Source organism: Coenobita brevimanus, chromosome 38 (assembly GCF_032717465.1).
Source record: "Coenobita brevimanus isolate Jiangsu-jjx chromosome 38, ASM3271746v2, whole genome shotgun sequence".
Classification (NCBI taxonomy): Eukaryota; Metazoa; Arthropoda; class Malacostraca; order Decapoda; family Coenobitidae; genus Coenobita; species Coenobita brevimanus.
The window spans coordinates 46,058,322-46,079,588 of record NC_136991.1 but is presented as its reverse complement, the minus strand read 5'-3'; the positions used below and the strand labels follow the sequence as shown (position 1 = coordinate 46,079,588).

The following is a 21,267-nucleotide window of genomic DNA, read 5'->3' as shown; positions in this document are numbered from 1 at the left end:
TAGTTCATCCATCCTTCATCTACACCTGTGTTGGCCCATGAGGAGCGTAGGAGCCCGGGGCTAGGGAAGTTGGTCCTGCCATATAGATGAGTGTGACTAGCCTCACTCATCCCTGAGTGGCATTATGTGAGCAATGTGTGAGGATATGAACCGACAGAGGCTCAGTCCGGTTGGAGTGCCTTAATTACCCACTAAATCACCAGGCGCCGTAGTTTGGTTATATGGTTACCACCCACCATAGTAAATGGTTTCCTGGTGTACAGGAAACCATTTGGCTTGTCGCTCAGTTTATAAATAAGTATAATAGTATTCAGTTATGCAGGTAGGTGGGTGACTGAAAATCTGGTAGCTACAGTGCAGTTACTCTAACCTGACTGAGATTCCCGTCCTCTTTCAGCTCAGTTGATGGCCAGATGTAATGAATATGGTAGGTTGATTTGACTATACTCTGTTCACTTTACCTTGGCTTATAATTGCCATCCTTTCATCGTGAATGCCGAGCTATAACAATACAGTAGATTAACACTAGAATATGAGGCTAGTCACGAAGAAGTGCCGCAAAAAGGACATAGAGCCACAATAGTGTCTTTTTCCGCCACTGAGCTACGTGAAATTAGCCGCAGAGGGATGAAAAACTGGATCAAGTTAAAGTCAGTGTTTTAGTAACCAAGGAGACTCGGCCCTTCCTCATAACCAAGGCTTACTGAATCTCACGCACCCACGACTCAGTATTCAAGTTGTGTCAGTGGCCCAGTTCCGTCAGATGAAAACAAACTGACTATAGGTTTTATACTCACGTGAAATTGAGAACACTGCTGAGTAGGTCAAACGTGTCGCCCATGAAGCCCCCTATCACCACGCCCCCCCTCCTCCCTCCTCTTGTCTCTCCTCCGATTATCCTGTCTCGTCCTCTTCCTTCTTCTCCTGGCTCCTCCCCCGCTCCTTCCACCTCCTCCTGGGTGTTCTTCGTGAAGGGCTCCCACTGCGGTGAGTAAAGAACAGGATAACATATAAAAAGAATGTGCAGTCTAATCATGTGCATTCAGAGAAAAAATGGAAACGGCATAACCAGTTCTGCGATATGGATGCCGTTGAAATCCATGTGTCTGCTTTCCCCTGTTTCTGATTGTTTTTGGTTTTGGGGAGGGGGGCTGATTTCCAGGAGTCATTCGGGAGGGCCACGCACCACAAATATCGTACTATGGATGAGAGTCCAATATACAACATGTACTATGATATCTAAGCCATATCTGCCTGCCTTTCGTTGCTTCTGAGAATTTTTAATTTGGTGAGAGAGGTTTCCCCACCCCCTAAAAATCATGGTTGGACAATAATATATAGTGGAAGACAGTCCCAGTAACCAGACGAACTCAAGTGGGAAGTTTAATTCAGATCCATCAAATTGTCTAGGGGGAGTTAAAGCACACACACACACACACACACACACACACACACACACACACACACACACACACACACACACACACACACACACACACACACACACACACACACACACACACACACACACACACACACAAAGGCAGGCTAAAACATTATCGCTCCGCCTTCTAAAGGCGGGCCATAATTAAGAGAATAAGGTTAAGGAGACAAAATTGAGTATATTTGCTGGTGTAAAAATAAGCAACCAAACGAAATGAAGAAGAATGAGGTAAATAAGGAACAAGGATATAGTTGGCGGCGATGTATGGATAATGAATGATGAAAATTTGTAATAGTGATACGTATATTATTCATTAACTATTTGTGGAGGGAGGGAGAGGGAGAGGTAGACCGAGGATGAGGTGGAGGGATGGAGTTGAGAGGTATATGAGGGAGGGGGGGGTGAGTTGGGGGGAGGGTAGTCAAATGGTGGGTGACAGAGCGACTTGGAGGCGTTTTGTCTGCGGCCACCCTTTGCTGGATTAGGGCGTCGGGCTATAGATAGATAGATAGATAGAACTATTTGTTTTAGTAGTGTATGTAGTTTTATTAAGATAGTGACGAAAGAAAGAAGGAAGGAAAGTAAGAAAAAAGTAACCTTTTTCTTATGCCGCACCGTTACATTCCTTATTATTATTATTATTATTTTGTGTGTGTGTGTGTGTGTGTGTGTGTGTGTGTGTGTGTGTGTGTGTAAGAGAGATGGGGAAATCATACTCAGTAACCATTATCTCTAGATAATGATGTGAAAAAGAAAAAAAAAAGCATTCTCCAGCTTTATATCTTTACCATCAGCATAGTGAGTACTTAGATTCCGTATTCATGTTCATTAAGAAATCTCCCTAACACCTCTTCCAGTGCCATTTATTTTGCCTGTTACACTTTGCCTTCCTCCTCTGTGTCGCTTCAGTCATCCTAATATCACCATACTCAGCATAAATAGCGTACAAAACGATAGTAGCCAGCTCAGTCCAAAAATATATCGATAAGGAAGAGGTATTAGGGAACTCTTAGCAAGCAGGATATAGTTCAGTCTGGTACTTTGGTTGGCTATAGGCGTTGTGTGAGCTGTGTACAGTCGGCATACCAATTCCTGTCGCCTGTCTTGCTTTTTTCCCTCTGTACTTTGAAAGTCAGTGCTGTAAATTAGCAGCAACTGACACTGATGACTTCGTTTTGCCTCAGATCAGTGTTAGACGTCGTTGCTGCCCACCACACCTATTTCAAAGCCCATTGAGAAAAAAAGCAGAAGCGACAGGGCTTTTGATGCCGACTGTCTTTTTGTCTTTGCTTTAACTTGGATTCTCTCGTCATTTTTCTGCTGTCGGATTCACTTGTGATCTCTTCGTGGGGTGCGGTGTGTATAATATGCAATGAATATTCTCTACTCTCTTTATGCTAGAGAGGTAAACACATGTAGTTCTGGGTTTATTCTGAGTGAATGTGTGCGAGAGCGAACACGAACAAAATAAAATAATTCCCGCTCTCCATCGGGCACCGCTCAGTAATCAATAAATCCTCGTAAATTTTGGGTGTCACCGGTGATGCAAAACGCTCTTTTGAATCACACACTCGGTTGCTTCATTAATATCACAGAAGGTTTATACAAATGTTGCTGTTTTTCAGAATTGTTTTTATTCATTTATCTTGCCCTTCTTAGTGTACTGCCCACCCTACCGGCAATCTGTTGCCGAGTCTGATTTAAAGCTTCTGGATTACTGGGAGCGTCCATCAACCTCTCACTTGATGTAGTGCTGCCTTCGGATGACTACATCGTGGAACAAGGCAAATGGTGTCCTATAAACCACAAAACCATTTACTACGTTGGGTGGTAACCATGTAACCAAATGAAGCATGGTGGTTTAGTGGGTGAAGACGCTCCAAAGCTCTAAGCGGATTGAGCATGTAAGGGTATTTATCCGAGGGTTGGTTGGAATTAATTGCTCAGATAATGCCACTCATTGTCGAGTGAAGCTGGTCGCCCTCTCCATAAATGTGGGGACTTTACCCATGCCCTGACTTCCGTGCTCCTGATGGGGCAAAAAGAAAAGAAAACAAAACAAAAAGATGATGAATCAATCGTGTTCTTAATCACTTCACATCGGTTAATTATCTTTTGTTTTATGTATGCCAAATCTAGATAAATTTATTAACTGTAAATCTGACTTTTCTAACTGGAGGGGTTAGATACTGCCTTCATTAACTCCATTCACTGCAAGATGTCTCCCATAAACAGATTATGATTGATAGCAGAATTAAATTATGCGTCATCGGAGAGAATTGGTCCTTTACATTAGGTTTCTGTTATCTGATCAGAATCTGCTTCTTGTACATCCTCGTCTGTTGGGTGTCTGACTTTACTTCTTCATATATCTCGTAATGCTGACCATCTTTTGCTTACCAAAGTTCCTTCACCTTTTCAGCTCGTGCCTGTGACCAGGGGAGATACAGTATTCTGTTGCGGTTAGGAAGGTTATTAACACCCCTTCCTTACCGGTTTATTTCTGATTTTCTACCATGACTATAGTTTTGTGTGTTATTATTGCAATCTATGTCGACATTAAAAAAGATACGCGAAGCAAAAAAGAGGGTATCAATGGCTATTTTGAAAAAATAAATAGCTTAGGAAGAGGTATTAGGGAGGCTCCTTACCCCACGAGGATACTGGCCCATATATTCATTACACCGAGAAAATCATGCCTTTTCTCGTGTTATATAATCAGTACTTTAAGTGTTTTATGCCGTCTGTCGGCAATACAATTTTTAATGATAATGTGAATACGGAGAGTTCTTAGATGTTCAGAACTAGTGTTAGTGCATTTTTGTAAGACCACTTATTACTGCCACACTCCCCACTCTGTTTATAAGCTCGTCAGTGGGGTTCACACTGTAGTGTCCAGTAACAGTAGTAATAATAGTAGTAGTAGTAAGGGTGGTAGTAGTAGTAGTAGTAGTAGTAGTAGTTGTGGCAGTAGTGTAGTAGTATAGTAGTAGTAGTAGTAGTAGTAATAATAATAACCAGAACACCATAAAATTATCCAAGGACAATTTTGATAAAGAAAACTTCCCAGAACCATTGCTTACTAGAAGCCGAGCTATAAAGGGACCTTGAGGTCAGGGTCACTGATCTTGTGCATGTCACCTTAGATCATCACAGTCGGCAAGTCCACCAGGCTTGGTGACTCTAGCTTTAATCCTTCATGAAGATTTAGGTGACATCCGGAGTATCCGGAAAAGTCCCACTGTTTTACCCCAGGCGATCTCAGAGAATAATCACCTGACTAAAACCACACTCCTTTCCGCGATGCTCGCCTAAAGGCTATATTGCAGTAAAATTTCAGCTTGCTAGCTTAAGCGGCTTCCGAGATGGTGCCCCTGAATCCGCTTTTTTTTTTTTTTTTATACTGAATAATACCCTGTGATCCAGTTGATAAATTGCCATCATATTTGACCAGAAGCAGCCGCCAGCTGGGCAATTAACCTGACAAAGTTTGATGGCTCTAGGCCAAAGAGCCACCCGAGTAATGGCCATTTACTCTTTAAGCGGAGAGAATAACGTGAATATTGACAAAAATAAGAAAACTTCCCATAGGGATGTGGAAAGTTTCAGTAATAATAATAATAATAATTATAATAATAATAATAAGAAGAAGAAGAAGAAAAATAGAACAAGAAGAAGAACAAGAAGAAGAAGGAGGAGGAAAAGGAGAAGAAAAACTCAACTAGACAAAAACGAATGAACTGCATGCAAGAAAGATAGCTTACAAAAAAATAAAGGCAGCATGATGTTATTCAAGGTGTAATTTAGGAAATGCGAATATAATGTAGACGTGAGAAAGGACGCACGCAGAATCCATGGCATTATAATTTTTGTCTAGACGGTGGTGTAAGAACCCAGAAAATAATCCAAACCCGGGAGAGAAAGAATAAAATAAACCATAACATTATGATATTACTTTAGATGTAGTTGAGCAAGGGGAAAAATAATAATCCAGACTCGAGAAACACAACAAAAACCATGACATTGTAATTGTACTGTAGGTGTGGTATACGGAAGGGGAAACTATCAAAACTCGAGAAAGACCATAAAAAAAACTATGGCATGGTAATATAACTCATGATGTGGTGTAAGGGGTAGAAAAATGATTATCCAGACTCGAGAAAGACAGCTTAGAAAAACATGGCAGTATAATTTTTAGCTAGGTAGGCGTACGAAAGAAAACAGGAAAATTATAGTCGACACTCACACTCTCTGTCAAACACCTGACATGCAGGCCTGTCAGGTTCCTTCTACGTGGCGCAATATTTTCCGTCGGGTACTCGGTCTCTAGCTTCCCAGACGCCCCCTGAAGGTCCTTGCCCCCTCCAGAAGGCCCCCCATCGCCCCCCACACACCTCGGAGGCAGAGGGAGGGCGGGGGAGAGGAGGTAGAGGCCGACTTGTGAGGTGCGGTGAGGTAGGGAGGGCGAGGCTTGGTACACCTCCCAGAATTCCACCTCTGGGGATTTCTGCTTCCACACGGCGAGTGTGACCTGGGAAAGATAATATGATAAAGGTAGTCTGAGAGAGAGAGAGAGAGAGAGAGTGTGTGTGTGTGTGTGTGTGTGTGTGTGTGTGTGTGTGTGTGAGTGTGTTTGCGTGTGTAATGGAAATAATTAGCTCACTTACTCGTTCCTTTTTACCAGAATCTACCACGAGTAATTTTTTTGCATCCATACAGCAAGGCAGTCCTGAAAAAGTAATCTGGAGAAAGAGAATCTGATGCAAAAAGGGGGGAAAAAGAACAGTTGCGAAATGAAAATAATAGAAGGCTTTCAATTTTCACAGCAAGGGTGACTGAGGAAAAGATAATACAATAATGATAATGTGAAGTATGAAGAAAAGAGGAAAAAATGTGTAGTGGTAATTTTCTCCCTACCTTATTCTCTCTTCCCAAAATTGTGCCAGTGATATAATATATATATATATATATATATATATATATATATATATATATATATATATATATATATATATATATAATTTATTTAATTTTAAATACACTGGGGTGACGTAGGAAGGAAGATAAGGTAAAAATAACTCGATATATAGTGGAAAGGAAACGATATGTAGTGGAAATAATTTGATTCAGTAACTTCTTTTTATCACATTTACCATGGGCTAATTTTATTCAATACAGAGAAGGTAAAATGCGATGAAAATAATAAGATAATCTGATATAAAATAAAACTCTCTCTCTCTCTCTCTCTCTCTCTCTCTCTCTCTCTCTCTCTCTCTCTCTCTCTCTCTCAAGGTAATCTGATGGAAAGGGAGACGATGTGTTAGGAGCATTGTGTAATTTAATTCTGTCAGTTTTTATCTAACTGTCTATCTACTCCCTCACCTGGTTGTCAAGAGGCATGTAGTGCTGTGGTGCTAGCATATCCTGTCTGTCTGTCCATCAATCTATCTGTCTACCTACTTTTACACACCTGGTTGTTAAGGGGCAGGTAGTGTTGTGGTGTTATTTCCTATCAGTCTACCTATCTATCTATCTATCTGTCTATCTACTATCACCTGGTTGTCAAGGGGCAGGTAGTGTTGTGGTGTCAGCAGCTTTTCCAAATCAGTCGTCAGCACTAGCCATGTCGACCTCCTGGCAACCTCCCACACCTGTACCTGGAGGGAGGTTGAGTCAGGCTGAGGGCAGGTTGAGTGAGATTCAGAGCAGGTTGAAAGCAGGGTGAGTGAGGTTGAGGGCAATTTGAGTGAGGCTGAAGGGAGGTTGAGTGCGAGTGAAGGAATTTGACTCTGGTGAACAGGGAGGTTTGCTGAGACTGCGGGGAGGTTTATAGTGAGGTTAAGTGAAGGTTGAGTTTGGTAAAAGGATGCTAAGAGGGGATTATGGAAGACTGAATGAAAATTGAGAGAGGCTGAGGAATTTGGATATATAAGGAGAGAGAGAGAGAGAGAGAGAGGGAGAGAGAGAATTGTCAGATGAAGATGAATAAGAAAGATGGAAGTATGCAAATCCTTTCAGACCGAGGACGTCTCATACCATTCTTTATGCTAGAAGACAAATTTATTCATCCTGGGAAGAATTAATGAAGACTTCATAATAAAGAGTTAATAAAAGCTACATCCATCACCTCCAGTTCGATAGGTCTCTCTCCACCTGAAAATAATGATGACAGGCATAAAGTGAATAGGCGTTATTAAAGTCAAAGGATAAGGTAAATAAACACAGTAAGGGAACGCGAGGTAAACACTGAGTGATAACATTTGATGGAGAGAAAAGAGTTTGTGATTTTAACTTTAGAGATGAAGCAGACCGTGACTTTGAACTGGTACCGATTTGACGCGTATGAAAAGATGTATGCTGAATGAGACCAATGTCGCTACACTTTTTTATCTTATTCTGTGAGTAAACTTTTATTTTAGCCTTCACATCGCCAATACCGCCAGTCCTGCAATGCCCATGGTGCTGGATCGGGATGCATTCACGTGGCGGCACTGATATAACTAGGCAACTTCCTGGTTATACATACTTCCCACAACTGCTTCCCTGTCCCCCAAAAGCAGGATGGAAGACTCTAAGAGAAGGATAACTTCAGCCTCCAGTCTACTGAGTTCACATGCAGATGAGCTTGGAGCCATAGCAACATCAGGTTTACTTCGTGCCTCCTGCCCCGCTACGTATCAGTCTCAAATCTTTGTCCACTTCAGCCTGCCAGTTTAAAAAACACACACACACACACACACACACACACACACACACACACACACACACACACACACACACACACACACACACACACACACACACACACACACACACACACACACACACACACACACACACACACACACACACACACACACACACACACACACACACACACACACACACACACACACACACACACACACACACACACACACACACACTTTCTCCTCCTGTGCTTACTGTGATGAATCCGTAGCATTAACATTGATTAGGACGTTTTCATTGGAAAAGGAGGAATTTAATTGCAGATCCCTACTAATCGTATAAGCAGTTCTTATGAAACGCCATAGAGAGTGTACCTTAGCGACGTAGGTAGGCGATCAAGGTCACTTATTATTTACATTTAGTTATTGTTGCCTGTGCCAATCAGTAACCATAGTCCTGATCAGTAATACCAGTGCATCTCTGGGGCAGTATATATAAAAGTTCCTAAGCATTTTTTACGATAAACTAGCTTTTAAGTCCATCGACGACTACACCGCCGGGGGGTAATCCCCCCACTCACTTTTTTTTTTTTTCCAGGAACCTATATCTATTTCTTACCTCATGGGCGTACTTTTCTCCGCATACCAATTCGTCCTTATAGACCTATTTGGTCCCATTCTGTTTCCCCTCATGAACCTATTTCCCTATGGTCCTGTATTCCCTCCGTGGACCTGTATTTCCCTATGGTCTTATTTTTTTTGTTTTCTGTGGGCCTGTTCCTCCCCATGGACCTATTCTCTTTCGCTGGGAATATATTGAACGGAGTTTTTCTTCCATGGACCTATCTCGCTCACATTAATAATAATAATAATAATAATAATAATTAGTAGTAGTAGTAGTAGTAGTATCCTTTAGACCAGGGGTTCCCAACCTGGGGTAAATTACCCCAAGTGGGGTAATTTAGTCTTTTGTGAAGGGTAATGGGGGAGGTAACAAAACAAAACAAAATCTAAAAATCATACCAGTTATGATAGACTTTCAGACTTATACTAAAATTCAGAGATGAATGTTTAAAGTCATGTTTATTTGGTATCAGTGTTAATAATAAAAATAAATTACTCCTTGCAATAACTCTCTTGGTTTTAGCCTAACCTTTAATTAAGTCCTACATTCAAACTAAAATCTAGGCATCAAACTGTTAAGCAGCTAAAATGCAATTGTGGAAACATAAGCAATGAGGGGTAATGAGTGAAGAGAGGTGTGGAAAATGGGGTAATGGGTAAATAAAGGTTGGAAACCCCTGCTTTAGACCAAGGGTTCCAAGTGGGAGGGAATTCCGCCCTGGGGAGAAATCTGGGTGTTCCAGGGGGGAATAAACATATGAAACCCGAACGGCCCAAAGTGCTTTTTTATTTGTTGTGTATTATAAATTTTATGTAACTTATGAGCATTTGTTTTTTGTCTTTTAATTTGTGCTATTTTAAAGTCTGACTATGGTCATCAGATTATTATCATGCGACAGAAAAATGCAAAATCTCTTTAATATTCCCCAAATTTTCTAAAAATTTCCATAATACAGCTTTTTTCCATGCTGTTATCTGTTAAAAAGTACCACTAAATGAAGGCAGATAACTCAGAAATCTAGTTATTAAAAATAACTCCCAAAGGGGGAACTCCACCCCGCCATTTGGGAGCTGAGAGAGATCATCAAAGATTGCCTGGTAATGTGGGGAATGACCAGGAAAAGTTTGGGACCCTCTCCTGTACACCTAGGTTTCCACATGGGCAGATTTACCTCAGAGAAAGCGTTCCCTCATACACCTAATAGTATTTTCTCACTTGAACCTCTTTCAGCCACGGATCGATTTACCCCATGGACGTTATTCCCCAGTGGATCTTTATTCCCTCATATAACCACCACTCAACCACCTACCAATCTGCCTACCTACTCAGTGCAGTAAACGCGTCTCCTGGCTCTATTATTCACTCTTATGTGATTCTGAATGGCTGGATAGCTGTATGAGGGAAGACAAACGGATACACAAAGAATTATTTACTCATTTAAAACTTGGGAAATATTATAAGTATGGGTCCTGGGTCTCAAATCAACGGAGATTCCACGCGTATGACTGTTGTTGGCATAGCTTCGGAGTATCACGCGAGGTTTTTATGAGGATTAAAGATGGTGTAAGAGAACTTTTGACTGCAGCTGCACTATTAGCTGTATCGAGTGCTGATTTTATTTTGTATATTTGGTTGTAAAAAGAGAAATGCCGAACCAGATCAAAGCCTTGTTTATCACTACTGATTACAAGGCACACACACACACACACACACACACACACACACACACACACACACACACACACACACACACACACACACACACACACACACACACACACACACACACACACGTCTGCATCCACCTGTAAAAACAAACAAGCTCTCTTGCTGTGTCGGCATCCAGCACACACACACACACACACACACACACATTTTATATATATATATATATATATATATATATATATATATATATATATATATATATATATATATATATATATATATATATATTTTTTTTTTCCGGCAGCTTATATATATAATAATAACAATAATAATGAAGGTAATACAAACTGCCAGTTATCCAGAAAAATCTTTTAATATTATTATTATTATTATTATTATTATTATTATTATTATTATCATCATCATCATTATTATTATTATTATTATTATCATTCTTGATTATTATTATTATTATTATTATTATTATTATTATTATTATCATTATTACTATAATCATCATCATCATCATCATGATCATCATCATCATCATTTTTATCATTATTATTATTATTATTATTATTATTATTATTACTATTATTATTATTATTATTATTATTATTATTACTATCATCATCATCATCATTATGATGATTATTATTATTACCTCTCTCTCTCTCTCTCTCTCTCTCTCTCTCTCATGCGTGCGAGTTATGACCACAGCCAGAGGGGAAAAAATGCATGAACAAGAAGTCGCGAGATAGAGTTTGAGGTCAGGGAGTAAAAAATCCTTATGTGGAGAGAGAGAGAGAGAGAGAGAGAGAGAGAATTAGGAAGAAAGAAGCGCCAGTCATGTCCAGTGAAGTCAGCAATCGTAAAGTAATAGGAGGCTTACTAGCACTCTAGCACTTCCTTCTTGGCGATTTATTTTCCATACTAGGATCTAATTTTTTTTCTTATTTACATTATTTCACCATCGATGTAGTTTCAGTCGGTAATATACAGGAGGATAGTGAGGTGCAGTGTGCAAAATAAATCGCTAAGAAAGAGGTGCTACGGCATTACCAAAGCTACTTAAAATATAACCAGTTGAACGAAGAAATATAAATGTCATTAAGCCCTTCATTACGATAGTCTATTATTTTAGTTTATTCCTTCTACCTCCAGACGATTTTATTCAGCGTAAGGGAGGTCTCTACTAATTATAGGGATAAGAAATGATCATCATCACATAGTGCTTAGATATGTTACCCACCGTCCATACTGAATACATCCCAGGGCTGTCTCGTTTAGGACTCATTTGGTAATGTTAGTGCTTTGGGTGTGTGGGTGCGTTGGTGGGTGGTGGTGAAGGTTGCAATATTTTGGTGGGTCGTGTAGCAGATGAGATTGTTTTAACGAAGGCCAAAACTTTGAACTGTTCTCAGCCTGGACGTTGGATTGATCTCAGTTTCTTTCAAATGGCAGGGAATCGCTCTAACCACAGACCACAAACTAAAAAAGGGCAGATGTATGCTGCAAGGAATCTTTGGTCTTTGTATCGGCATAGGGTTTTGTTCACCGTATTACCAAACACATGTACAATCGGGGACATAAGTTCGCGTACTTTTCCGCCACGTCTACTTTACATTTTAGGCACATACAGCTGGCTTTTTAACTCCTTCACTTCCCGCACCACAGCACACGTCCTCACGTTATGCACCACAGTCACGCACAACACATCCTTCACTATAGCCTCAACAAAAGACCTCTGGGAGCGACGGTGGAAGTGGCTTGTTTTCCTGTAGCACGGTGGGGTCAGTTCCAGATAATCTTGAGGATGCAACAACAAAAGCAACAACAACAACAACAGTAACAACAGCGGCACCTATGACATTGAATTTAGTATATTATTGCTAAGCTCAGGAGATCTAGCAGGGTAGGAGAGAGTGAACACCATATCTAACTCCTCCAGTTAAAGAAGTCTCCCAGGTTGAATAAAATTGTCTAGGGGTAGCAGGAGTAAAACTAAAAAAGATTCAAGAGGGCTAAGCATCATGTCAAGGAGAATTACTCGTATACCTGTATATGGGCAGAGAAATATACCAGTCGTCTCTCAGCTTAAGAATATTAGCCTGTAGGGAAAAGCAAGAAGTAGTAGAAGTGTTACGGAGGGGAGGGGGAGCGGAATTGTTCATGGGTATTCCATTCTTCTTTGATTCATGTCCCGAAAGAGATTAGAGAGCGTTAGAATGCGATACTGATGATGAGGGTGTTGGACATTGGATTTACATAGTCGCATGGTTGAGAGAGAGAGAGAGAGAGAAAGAGAGTGTGTGTGTGTGTGTGTGTGTGTGTGTAGTGGGGGTGTACGTGCGTCTGTGTGTGTGTGTGTGACAGACATAAACTTGGCAAGGTCAGGACAACATTAGTGGGTGTAATATGATGCATAGTGAGTCAGGCAACAGCATGCAGCTCATTACTCTCTCTCTCTCTCTCTCTCTCTCTCTCTCTCTCTCTCTCTCGTCACCACCCACCATGTCTCACACTTACACCACAATCATCACTTCCAACCACTTACACACTCATCACCCTTCTCTTGCTTTCGTGTCATCACCGCCTGTCCTCTGGAATTCAACATTATTCTTATTGACTTTGGACATTCGTAACACCTCTTCCTTGGCGATTAATTCTGCCAACTCAACTTAATGCAAAACGAGAGAGAGAGAGAGAGAGAGAGAGAGAGAGAGAGAGAGAGAGAGAGAGAGAGAGACTGCCTAGATGCCTAGATTCCCAAGAGACTGCGAGATGATTTCCACCGAGTTACAGTACATTGACATACTTCTGTGCTGTTTGCTATGATGGTAAATAAATATACAAGAACAGAGGACCTAATAATTTTGTATGGCTTAACCTTTGACCCCATTAAACCTTATGACCTGAATAAAAAAAAATTGAAAAGGTGTCTGGGGTATATGTCGCATGAAAAATTAAGTAAATGTGTAGCGAACTGGTGAAGAAATGAAAGGCACCAAGATGTTAAGTGCTTGGGAGAAAGACGTAAGAAAATGAAAGTGAGGAAACCGTATTTTGGATATCATAATTATCTTGGTATCTTCTGTGTTAATACTGAAATTATATTGATGTTAAAGAGATAAAAATATGCAAAATAAGTAATTAATCTCTTCACTCTGCTTACCTATTTTAGCATTTATTTCTTCTGCCAGACGATTTTCTTCAGCATTAGTAGAGGCGTCTAGTACTGAATAAGCCAATGAAGGTGAAATCTAATACTTCCAGTTAGAAATGGCTCTCCTAAGGCTGAGTAAAATCGTATAGCGGCAGTAAGTTTTATATAGATAGGTAGATAGATATAGATAGATATCGTAATGAAGATGTTAAGGAGGAAGTTCGACGAAATTCCGTATGCCAGCGAGAATATGGCTCACTATCTCTGATTTCATTGGGATTCTGTGAGCTGAATAAAATCGTCTGGCATGACCGGGAATAATCAAAAACGTTCTCAGTTCTCAGACAGCTTTCGTAGATGTAGTTCGTAACCTTTCTGCGGCGTTGGTTTTCTCGTAGCTAAATAAAATCGACTGGCATGAACAAACATCGATTTCAGTAGCCAGAGAGTTGAGATAGCTCGGTATGAATGATTCTGTCCGTCTCCCATGATTATAACTCACTTATCTTCTTTTATTCGTTAAGTCAGTTTTGGAAGAAATTTGTCATGCTAATTTTGTGACCCGAAACCTAGTCACTAATAAAATTGGTGCTGGAGAGGGACGCCTTCATGCGGTGGCACTGACATAACTGGGCGGCTTCACTGCCCGTTTATATTAACGTCCATCAGCTCCCTCCCTGTCCCCCGAAAGGAGGAGGATAGACTGCAAAAGAAGAGCAACTTCAGCCTGCAGTCCACAGGGTTCCTGTTTCAGGCGAACCTGGGGCTGCATTTGCTGCCTTGATCTGCATTTTTATATTTGTTCCATTACTGGATAGGACCTTCTCCTTGGAGGTAGTATGATTGCCAGAATTAACCCTTCCTCATGCTGGCGAAGCACAAGTGGGGTAGGGTTTTTTTTATAGGAAGTGATGCATGTGGAAGTCCAAGTGTGTGTGTGTGTGTGTGTGTGTGTGTGTGTGTGTGTGTGTCAGAATCCGTATGTGTCATTGGTAGAATCCATGGGGTGTGAACATACACTTAGCATCACACACTTTACATATCCACGGGTTTATATTCTTTATCAGAACTCCTCCTCCTTTAACCTCAATTATTCAGGTCCGTTGCGGGTCGGTGTCTGTTGCCTTGTATATCCAAATTTTAGCGATAATTGAGTATAATGTAGTTCCTGGCTTAGCTTCATGACTCACTGCGTATCAAGGCCACAGCATCACCACACACACACACACACACACACACACACACACACACACACACACACACACACACACACACACACACACACACACACACACACACACACACACACACACACACACACACACACACACACACACACACACTCTCTCTCTCTCTCTCTCTCTCTCTCTCTTTACGGACGCTTGGGGTGGTAAGAGGCGTTTATTGTTATTATTTTTTTTTTCATCTTCATGCGCAAGGTCCGTGAGAGTGGCGCATGTTAACTTTCTTGCTGTTGGTAGTGTGGTTGTTCTCGTTGTGCTTGGGGAAAATTTTTGAAGTAAACCAAGGCCATACATAACCCCTCCGGACTACAGCTCCCTCCCGTCTGTCCTGTCCACTCTTTTTCCACCCACCCAGCTGCTGTTAAGTTCACCGACATTGAACTTATAAGGAAAATCTGTAGCGTAGACCTTTTCACCACCAGACTCGCCACTTTTACAATACTCATACTCCTAATAGTGTAATTGCCTCGGTTTTCCCCATCACCTACCACCATTTCAGCCCATCCCACCCATCCCACCCACTTCTCCCCGCCCACTCCTCATATATTTTACCCCCACGCCTTTGACTTGCATATAATAGGAGTAACACCATCCATCACAGCATTTATTCCCTCCTCATGCCCCAACACCCACCACCATACTAGCTCATCCTCCTCATTCCTCCTTACTCATTCTACGTTGTTTTCTCCTCTAAGATTAGTATTATAAGGATGACTGCTTTGACCTCCAGCTGACCAAATGTAGATATTCACAGAGCGTGCGTCCCCATCCTGCTACCCCACCCATTGTCATCCCACTCCATCTCACCCACTTGTCTCCGCCCACCTCATCTGCTCCTGAAACACCTGGATCAGCATCTCAGAAGTCATAGTATCAGTAGGGCTTATGCTTGGCTAATGTCCGTGTAAGTATGACCTGAATAAATGTAATGGACCTAATGGGACCTGGAAAAAATCAAAAGCACAGTTGTCATGTGTAAAACGAAAATTACATTGATGGAGTTTGATTTTTGGCACAAGACTTCACAGGTATAGCCTGAATCGATCAGTATTAAATTAACTTGATGAACTTGAAATTAAGTGTAGGACTCAACCTGTTTATTATATATAATTCTGAACTGATCGAACTTCTTTTTCTCTGGTGATGACTGAATGCCTGTAATCTTCTCATTTTAACGACCTAAAATTATCGTACCTCCATCTGAAAGCTGAGTAATAACAGGAGATTAACACTAGAATATGTTAGTCACGAAGAAGTTGTATGGAAAAAAATCAGAGCCGTAGCATTGACTTATTCTGCCACTGAAATAAGTGAAATAAGATAAAAAGGAACAAAAGTCTTAGCCAAGTAAAGGTGAACGGACTACAGAATTGATTTAAGCTGACCCAAATAAATCCTTGTATATTTTACAGCTTTATGCTTTAGTAGGCCCACCCTTCTGTCTCTGGTGGCCTCGTATGTAAGAGTAATAGAACGTGGTATGTATGAGTAACAGAACGTAAGAGAACGGAAGAGAACTACACAAGAGTAACTATGTAGTTATAAAGTAGCAAAACGCAAAAGTAACGATATAGGAGTAACAATGTAGAATGTATGAGTAACAGAACGTATGAGTAACGACATGGATTCCAAAACGTATTACTCATATGTAACATACGTAACAATGACAACCCATGAGTATCATCGTGGTAACGACAAAGCGTAATGTTAACAGATCATATGCAAGAGTAACAAAGCCATGAGTGTAAGAGTAACAACATAAAGAGTAACAGGACGTAAGAGTAACGGAGCGTGATATGTAACAATGTAAGGGTAACAAAACGTAAAAGTAACCGCACTTGTAATAGAATGTTAGTAGCGTGTGGATTGTGGTGGGCTTGTAAATATCGCATAATGTAGTAGTATGTGCGTGGGGATCGTGCTTGGCATGTGCATTTACCGTGAGAGTATGAGTGTTGGAATTATGGTGTGTGTGTGTGTGTGTGTGTGTGTGTGTGTGTGTGTGTGTGTGTGTGTGTGTGTGTGTGCGCGCGTGCGTGCGCGCGCGGGCTTTTGTTATGGACCAAATAATACCCTCCACTCTGTGCAACACGCAACCCCATTTAACACACTTCATTATTCAAAACTATGTCCAGATTCCTGTCATAAGCCTTTTCCAGCATACCATCTCTCACGCATTCTATTACCACACGTCAATAATTCTTCCTCCTCTGTGGCACTGAATTACCAGACGAACGAGATAGCAGCCTTCCGACCAGCTTGAGTATGGCTGGCTGTAGTTCTTTCACTTTAACTTGGTCCAGATTCTCGTCTCTTCATGAGCTTGAGCCATGTAGCTCAGTGGCAGAACAAGATATCACGACTACTGCTCAACATAATTTTTGTAGGACTTCTTCGTGAGTAGCGTCATATTTTAATGTCTTGTTACAGCTCGGCATTCAAGGTGGAGAGATGACAATTTTATAATTAGTTAACGTGGATACGGTATAGTTTGCGGTATTTGAGTGAGGTCTTCCGACGGAGTGAAAAGCAAGCGCTATATATTTACCATCCTGTATAAAAGAAAATTTTAATGCCTCACATGCATAAATAAGCTAAACTCTTTTCACTTTAACCTGACCCGGCTTCTCATCCTTTTGCAGCTTATTTCACGTAGGTCAGAGGTTGAATACGACAGTACCACAGCTCCACATTCTTTCTATAGTACTTGTATACAGAGCTGCAAAAAGTATCCAGTATTGTTACATAAGTAAAGTATTGTTACATCAAAATATTACTCTATTACTCAAGTAAAAGTACCCAAAATAAAGTGGACTTTAAGTAAAAGTAAGGAGTATCTCATTTATCTGGTACTCAGGTACTAAAATTAAAAGTAACCAGTCATTGAATTTAAAGATCATTAAACTTGGTGTACTGTGAATGAGTTTATTATGAGGAAAACAAAAGAACATAGGCAACATTGTAGTAGTTGACAACCTCAGCGAAAAGGACTTTGTATGCTTGTGTAGTTAACCATGGGATTTGCTACATATTTACACAAAGTTCTTTTTGTTTAGCCTAATTAATGATTGATTTTACAGCAGTGGCCGTCCAGCATTGTTTTTTTTTTTTTTTTTTTATTAAAAATGAACCCAACGCCACTGAACAAACGTTCGCAGGCAGCAGACGCAAGTAGTGTCGTGTTGCATTTTATCGACAATTCACTCAGAGCTACTTGCTTATATATTAATCCCTACTTACCGCACCCTCACACCCCCCACCCCTGCCTCACCGCATTCATGACCTGACCTAACTATTCCTGATGGTGCCGGACTTGACCTGACCTGATGATTCACGTCTTCATCCAGGGTTCCTTTTTTGTTATGCATCTAAATTTTTCATAAGGAATGTTGCCTGACGTCCAATTTGCCAGATTCCCTCACCAATGCACCAGTTATCATTATTTGGTGAATGTCAAGTGTAACGATTATATATTTTACGAAGTAGTGAAGTATAAGTACTTCAAAATATGCATAAATACTAGTAAAAGTACCGAAAATACTCAATACTTTTTAAAAAGTAAATCTTGAAACATGGTGCTTAAATACAGTACTTGAGTAAGCGTATTTCGGTGCTTTAAACTTTGCTTATATGATTAGAACCATACTCTAGCGTTAATCCCTTATTACAGCGTTGCATTAAAGGTGGTGGGCTGGCAGTTTTAGGTCAAGTTAGTGTGAACAAAGTATAGTAACAGGTGTTGGGGAGTCCCTTTAACCTCCTAGAATTCGGCCACAAGTCTCCCACCTGTTATAGCTTTTTCATCTTAACTTGGCCCAGGCTATTGTTCTGCTGCTTACTTCTCGTAGCATAGTGGCAGAATAAGACAGAACTGTGGCTCTGCATCCTTTCCATTGCGCCTCTTCGTGGCTACTCTCATATGCTAGTATTTATCTCATGCCACGACTTAGAATTCAAGATGGAGAGATGACAGTTTCTGGGCAGGTTAGCTTTAATAGGGTATACTGTATATGTAATGGTCTAAATCAAAGCAACCAGGTCCTAGTGATTTACGGTTTACTAGAGTTGCTTCACTTCTAGCCTGTAACAGATCATTGACACCGAATCATCCTCCATAAGCTGCTTCATCAATTACTCCTACCTCCACAAACCACTTCATTTCAGTTAATTCTGTTTCATACACACCTCTCACCCTCCTAGATGCTCAGACCTCTGTTATTCAAAATCTCTTTCACACTCTCTTTCTTTCTTATCCTTGGCCTCGTCCTTCCATTCACACACTCTGATCTGTATATCTGAAAGTTATTAGCCTTTCATCACCATTCCTTCCATATAGACATAGCACTTCAACACACCTTGGTCTGGCCTTTCCATAACACAGCGTCATCCCTTACACCTCATTCATATCAGTGTCACTTATCACCTTCTCAGACTATTTCACCTAAGTTACACCTCTTTCTTAATGGTCAGTTCTCACCCTCTTACACCATTTCACCTAAACAACACGTCTTTCTTAGCTGTCGCTTCTCACCTTTTCATACCATTTCACCTGCGCCTCTTTCATAACAGTCACTTCTCACCCCCTCATACTGTTTCAGCTACACCTCTTTCATAAGTCACTTCTCACCCCTTCATACCATTTCACCCACACCTCCTTCTTAATTCACTTTTCATCTTCTCAAATAATTTCACCTACGCCTCTTAACAGCGTCACTCCTCACCCTTTCGAACTAAGTCACCATACATGTAGACCTTAGACACCCAGTACTCAACACTTCCACTTATTTCCCTCCCCTAGCATTTAAAACCCATTCCTCGCGTCCTCTCCTCACATTTCCACCGCTGTCCATTCATACACAGTTATCTTTTCCTGGACAGACGCTGGTATCTCTCTCTGTACAATACCTTGAATAATTTTATTCCTTCTGTTTACTGTGACTTACTTCAGGTTCTGAGTTAATTCCTCCTGCTGCTATGTCGACCTCCAGGTACGATAGATAAATCGGTGGATAGATAGATGCACAGATAGATAGATATGTATGTAGCTAGGTAGATAGACAAGATAGAGGGATAGATGGATGGAGGGAGGGAGGGATAGATAAATTGATTGATTGAATGATGAGTCGGCAGGTAAGTAGAATGGCAGATAGATAGATAGACAGATTGATAGGTAGATGGATGAAGGGTGGAAAGATTAATAGATGGATAGACAAACTAATAGACAGACAGACTACAAACTAATAGACAGACAGACTGATAGATAGATAGATGGATGGATGGGTGGAAATAATAATGAATGGATAGACACACTCATAGACAGATGGACAGACAGACACAGATGGAAGAAAAACATAGATTGATTGACATAGTGAGAGAGAGAGAGAGAGAGAGAGAGAGAGAGAGAGAGAGAGAGAGAGAGAGAATACTAACCTTCGTCCACCTGTGAAGCTCCAAGACGGTGTTAAGGGTGACCACAAAGATGGGTTTCCGGAAGAACTTGGGCAGGTATTGATAAAGCTGAGGCTCCTGACGCGGCCGACGTAGGCTCCTAGGGCGCCGGGAGAAGGCCTGGAGGAGAAGGAAGGTATTCATCATCATCATCATCATCATCATGACTCTTTTTCCCACTTATGGCCGGGATGAGATGGGGTCAAGTAATAGAAGTGAGGTTGGATCAGTTGCCGATTTTTTTCCGTATTCACTTACTTTAGTTGTTACACCCGGGTACGTAGTGCGCGGGGATCGTGTGGTTGGTTTATTTGATCTGTTTGTCTGTCTCAAGTTAATGGAAAAATAATGAAACGGAATTGTAACATAAACAACATATTAATAGAGAACCATCGGAGGAACAAGTGATCAAATATTTGGTTTAAAAAAAAAAAAAAAAAAAAAAAGTCATAGATCATAGGTCAAAGGCAAGTCAACTCAGACAGGTTTGATCCGATTTAGATAACAGTTGGTGGAAGGATTAATGGTCAGGAAAGGATGAAATGATTCAATTTTCACAGCAGTTGGTCAAAGGTAAAGGTTACTTGGCAAGTAAAATATTCGGCCCAATAACTCAAATAGCATTTCTTTGCGTTGGATCAAACCTTGTGGGAGGGCTTAAGGTCAGGAAGTGATAAGTGACTGTATTTTGAGGACAGTATATCAAAGGCCAAAGCCAAACATTAAGGTCCAAGTTTAGTGAAAGGGTTGAGGGTCAGGCAGGGATGAAGTAATTCGATTTTAACAACAGCCGTTCGAAGGTGACGGGTACAGGGCACGGTCAGACTTTCATACATTGGTCCGTATTGTAGGTGGCATGAGAGACATCGTAACATTCCTTCTTAAGCGATTTATTCTGAATATTACACATTTGTATCCTTCTGTACGCTTTTGAAATAAACTGCTTCGATAACGGATATGTATAAATAACATACACGAGAGTA

The 21,267-nt window shown here is 40.8% G+C and overlaps 1 protein-coding gene across 1 annotated transcript in view; it reads right to left on the bottom strand.

The window, feature by feature from the left end:
* The window catches only part of LOC145396571 (glutamate receptor ionotropic, kainate 1-like), a 91,395-nt gene that overhangs the window by 48,785 nt on the left and 21,343 nt on the right, over nt 1–21,267 (bottom strand). The window contains exons 3-6 of the mRNA XM_080269946.1: nt 20,267–20,404; nt 7,000–7,122; nt 5,691–5,975; nt 798–982 (exon numbers count right to left, since the gene is read on the bottom strand). Of these exons, the coding sequence (XP_080126072.1) occupies nt 798–982; nt 5,691–5,975; nt 7,000–7,122; nt 20,267–20,404 (731 nt within the window). The remainder of the gene's footprint in view (nt 1–797; nt 983–5,690; nt 5,976–6,999; nt 7,123–20,266; nt 20,405–21,267) is intronic.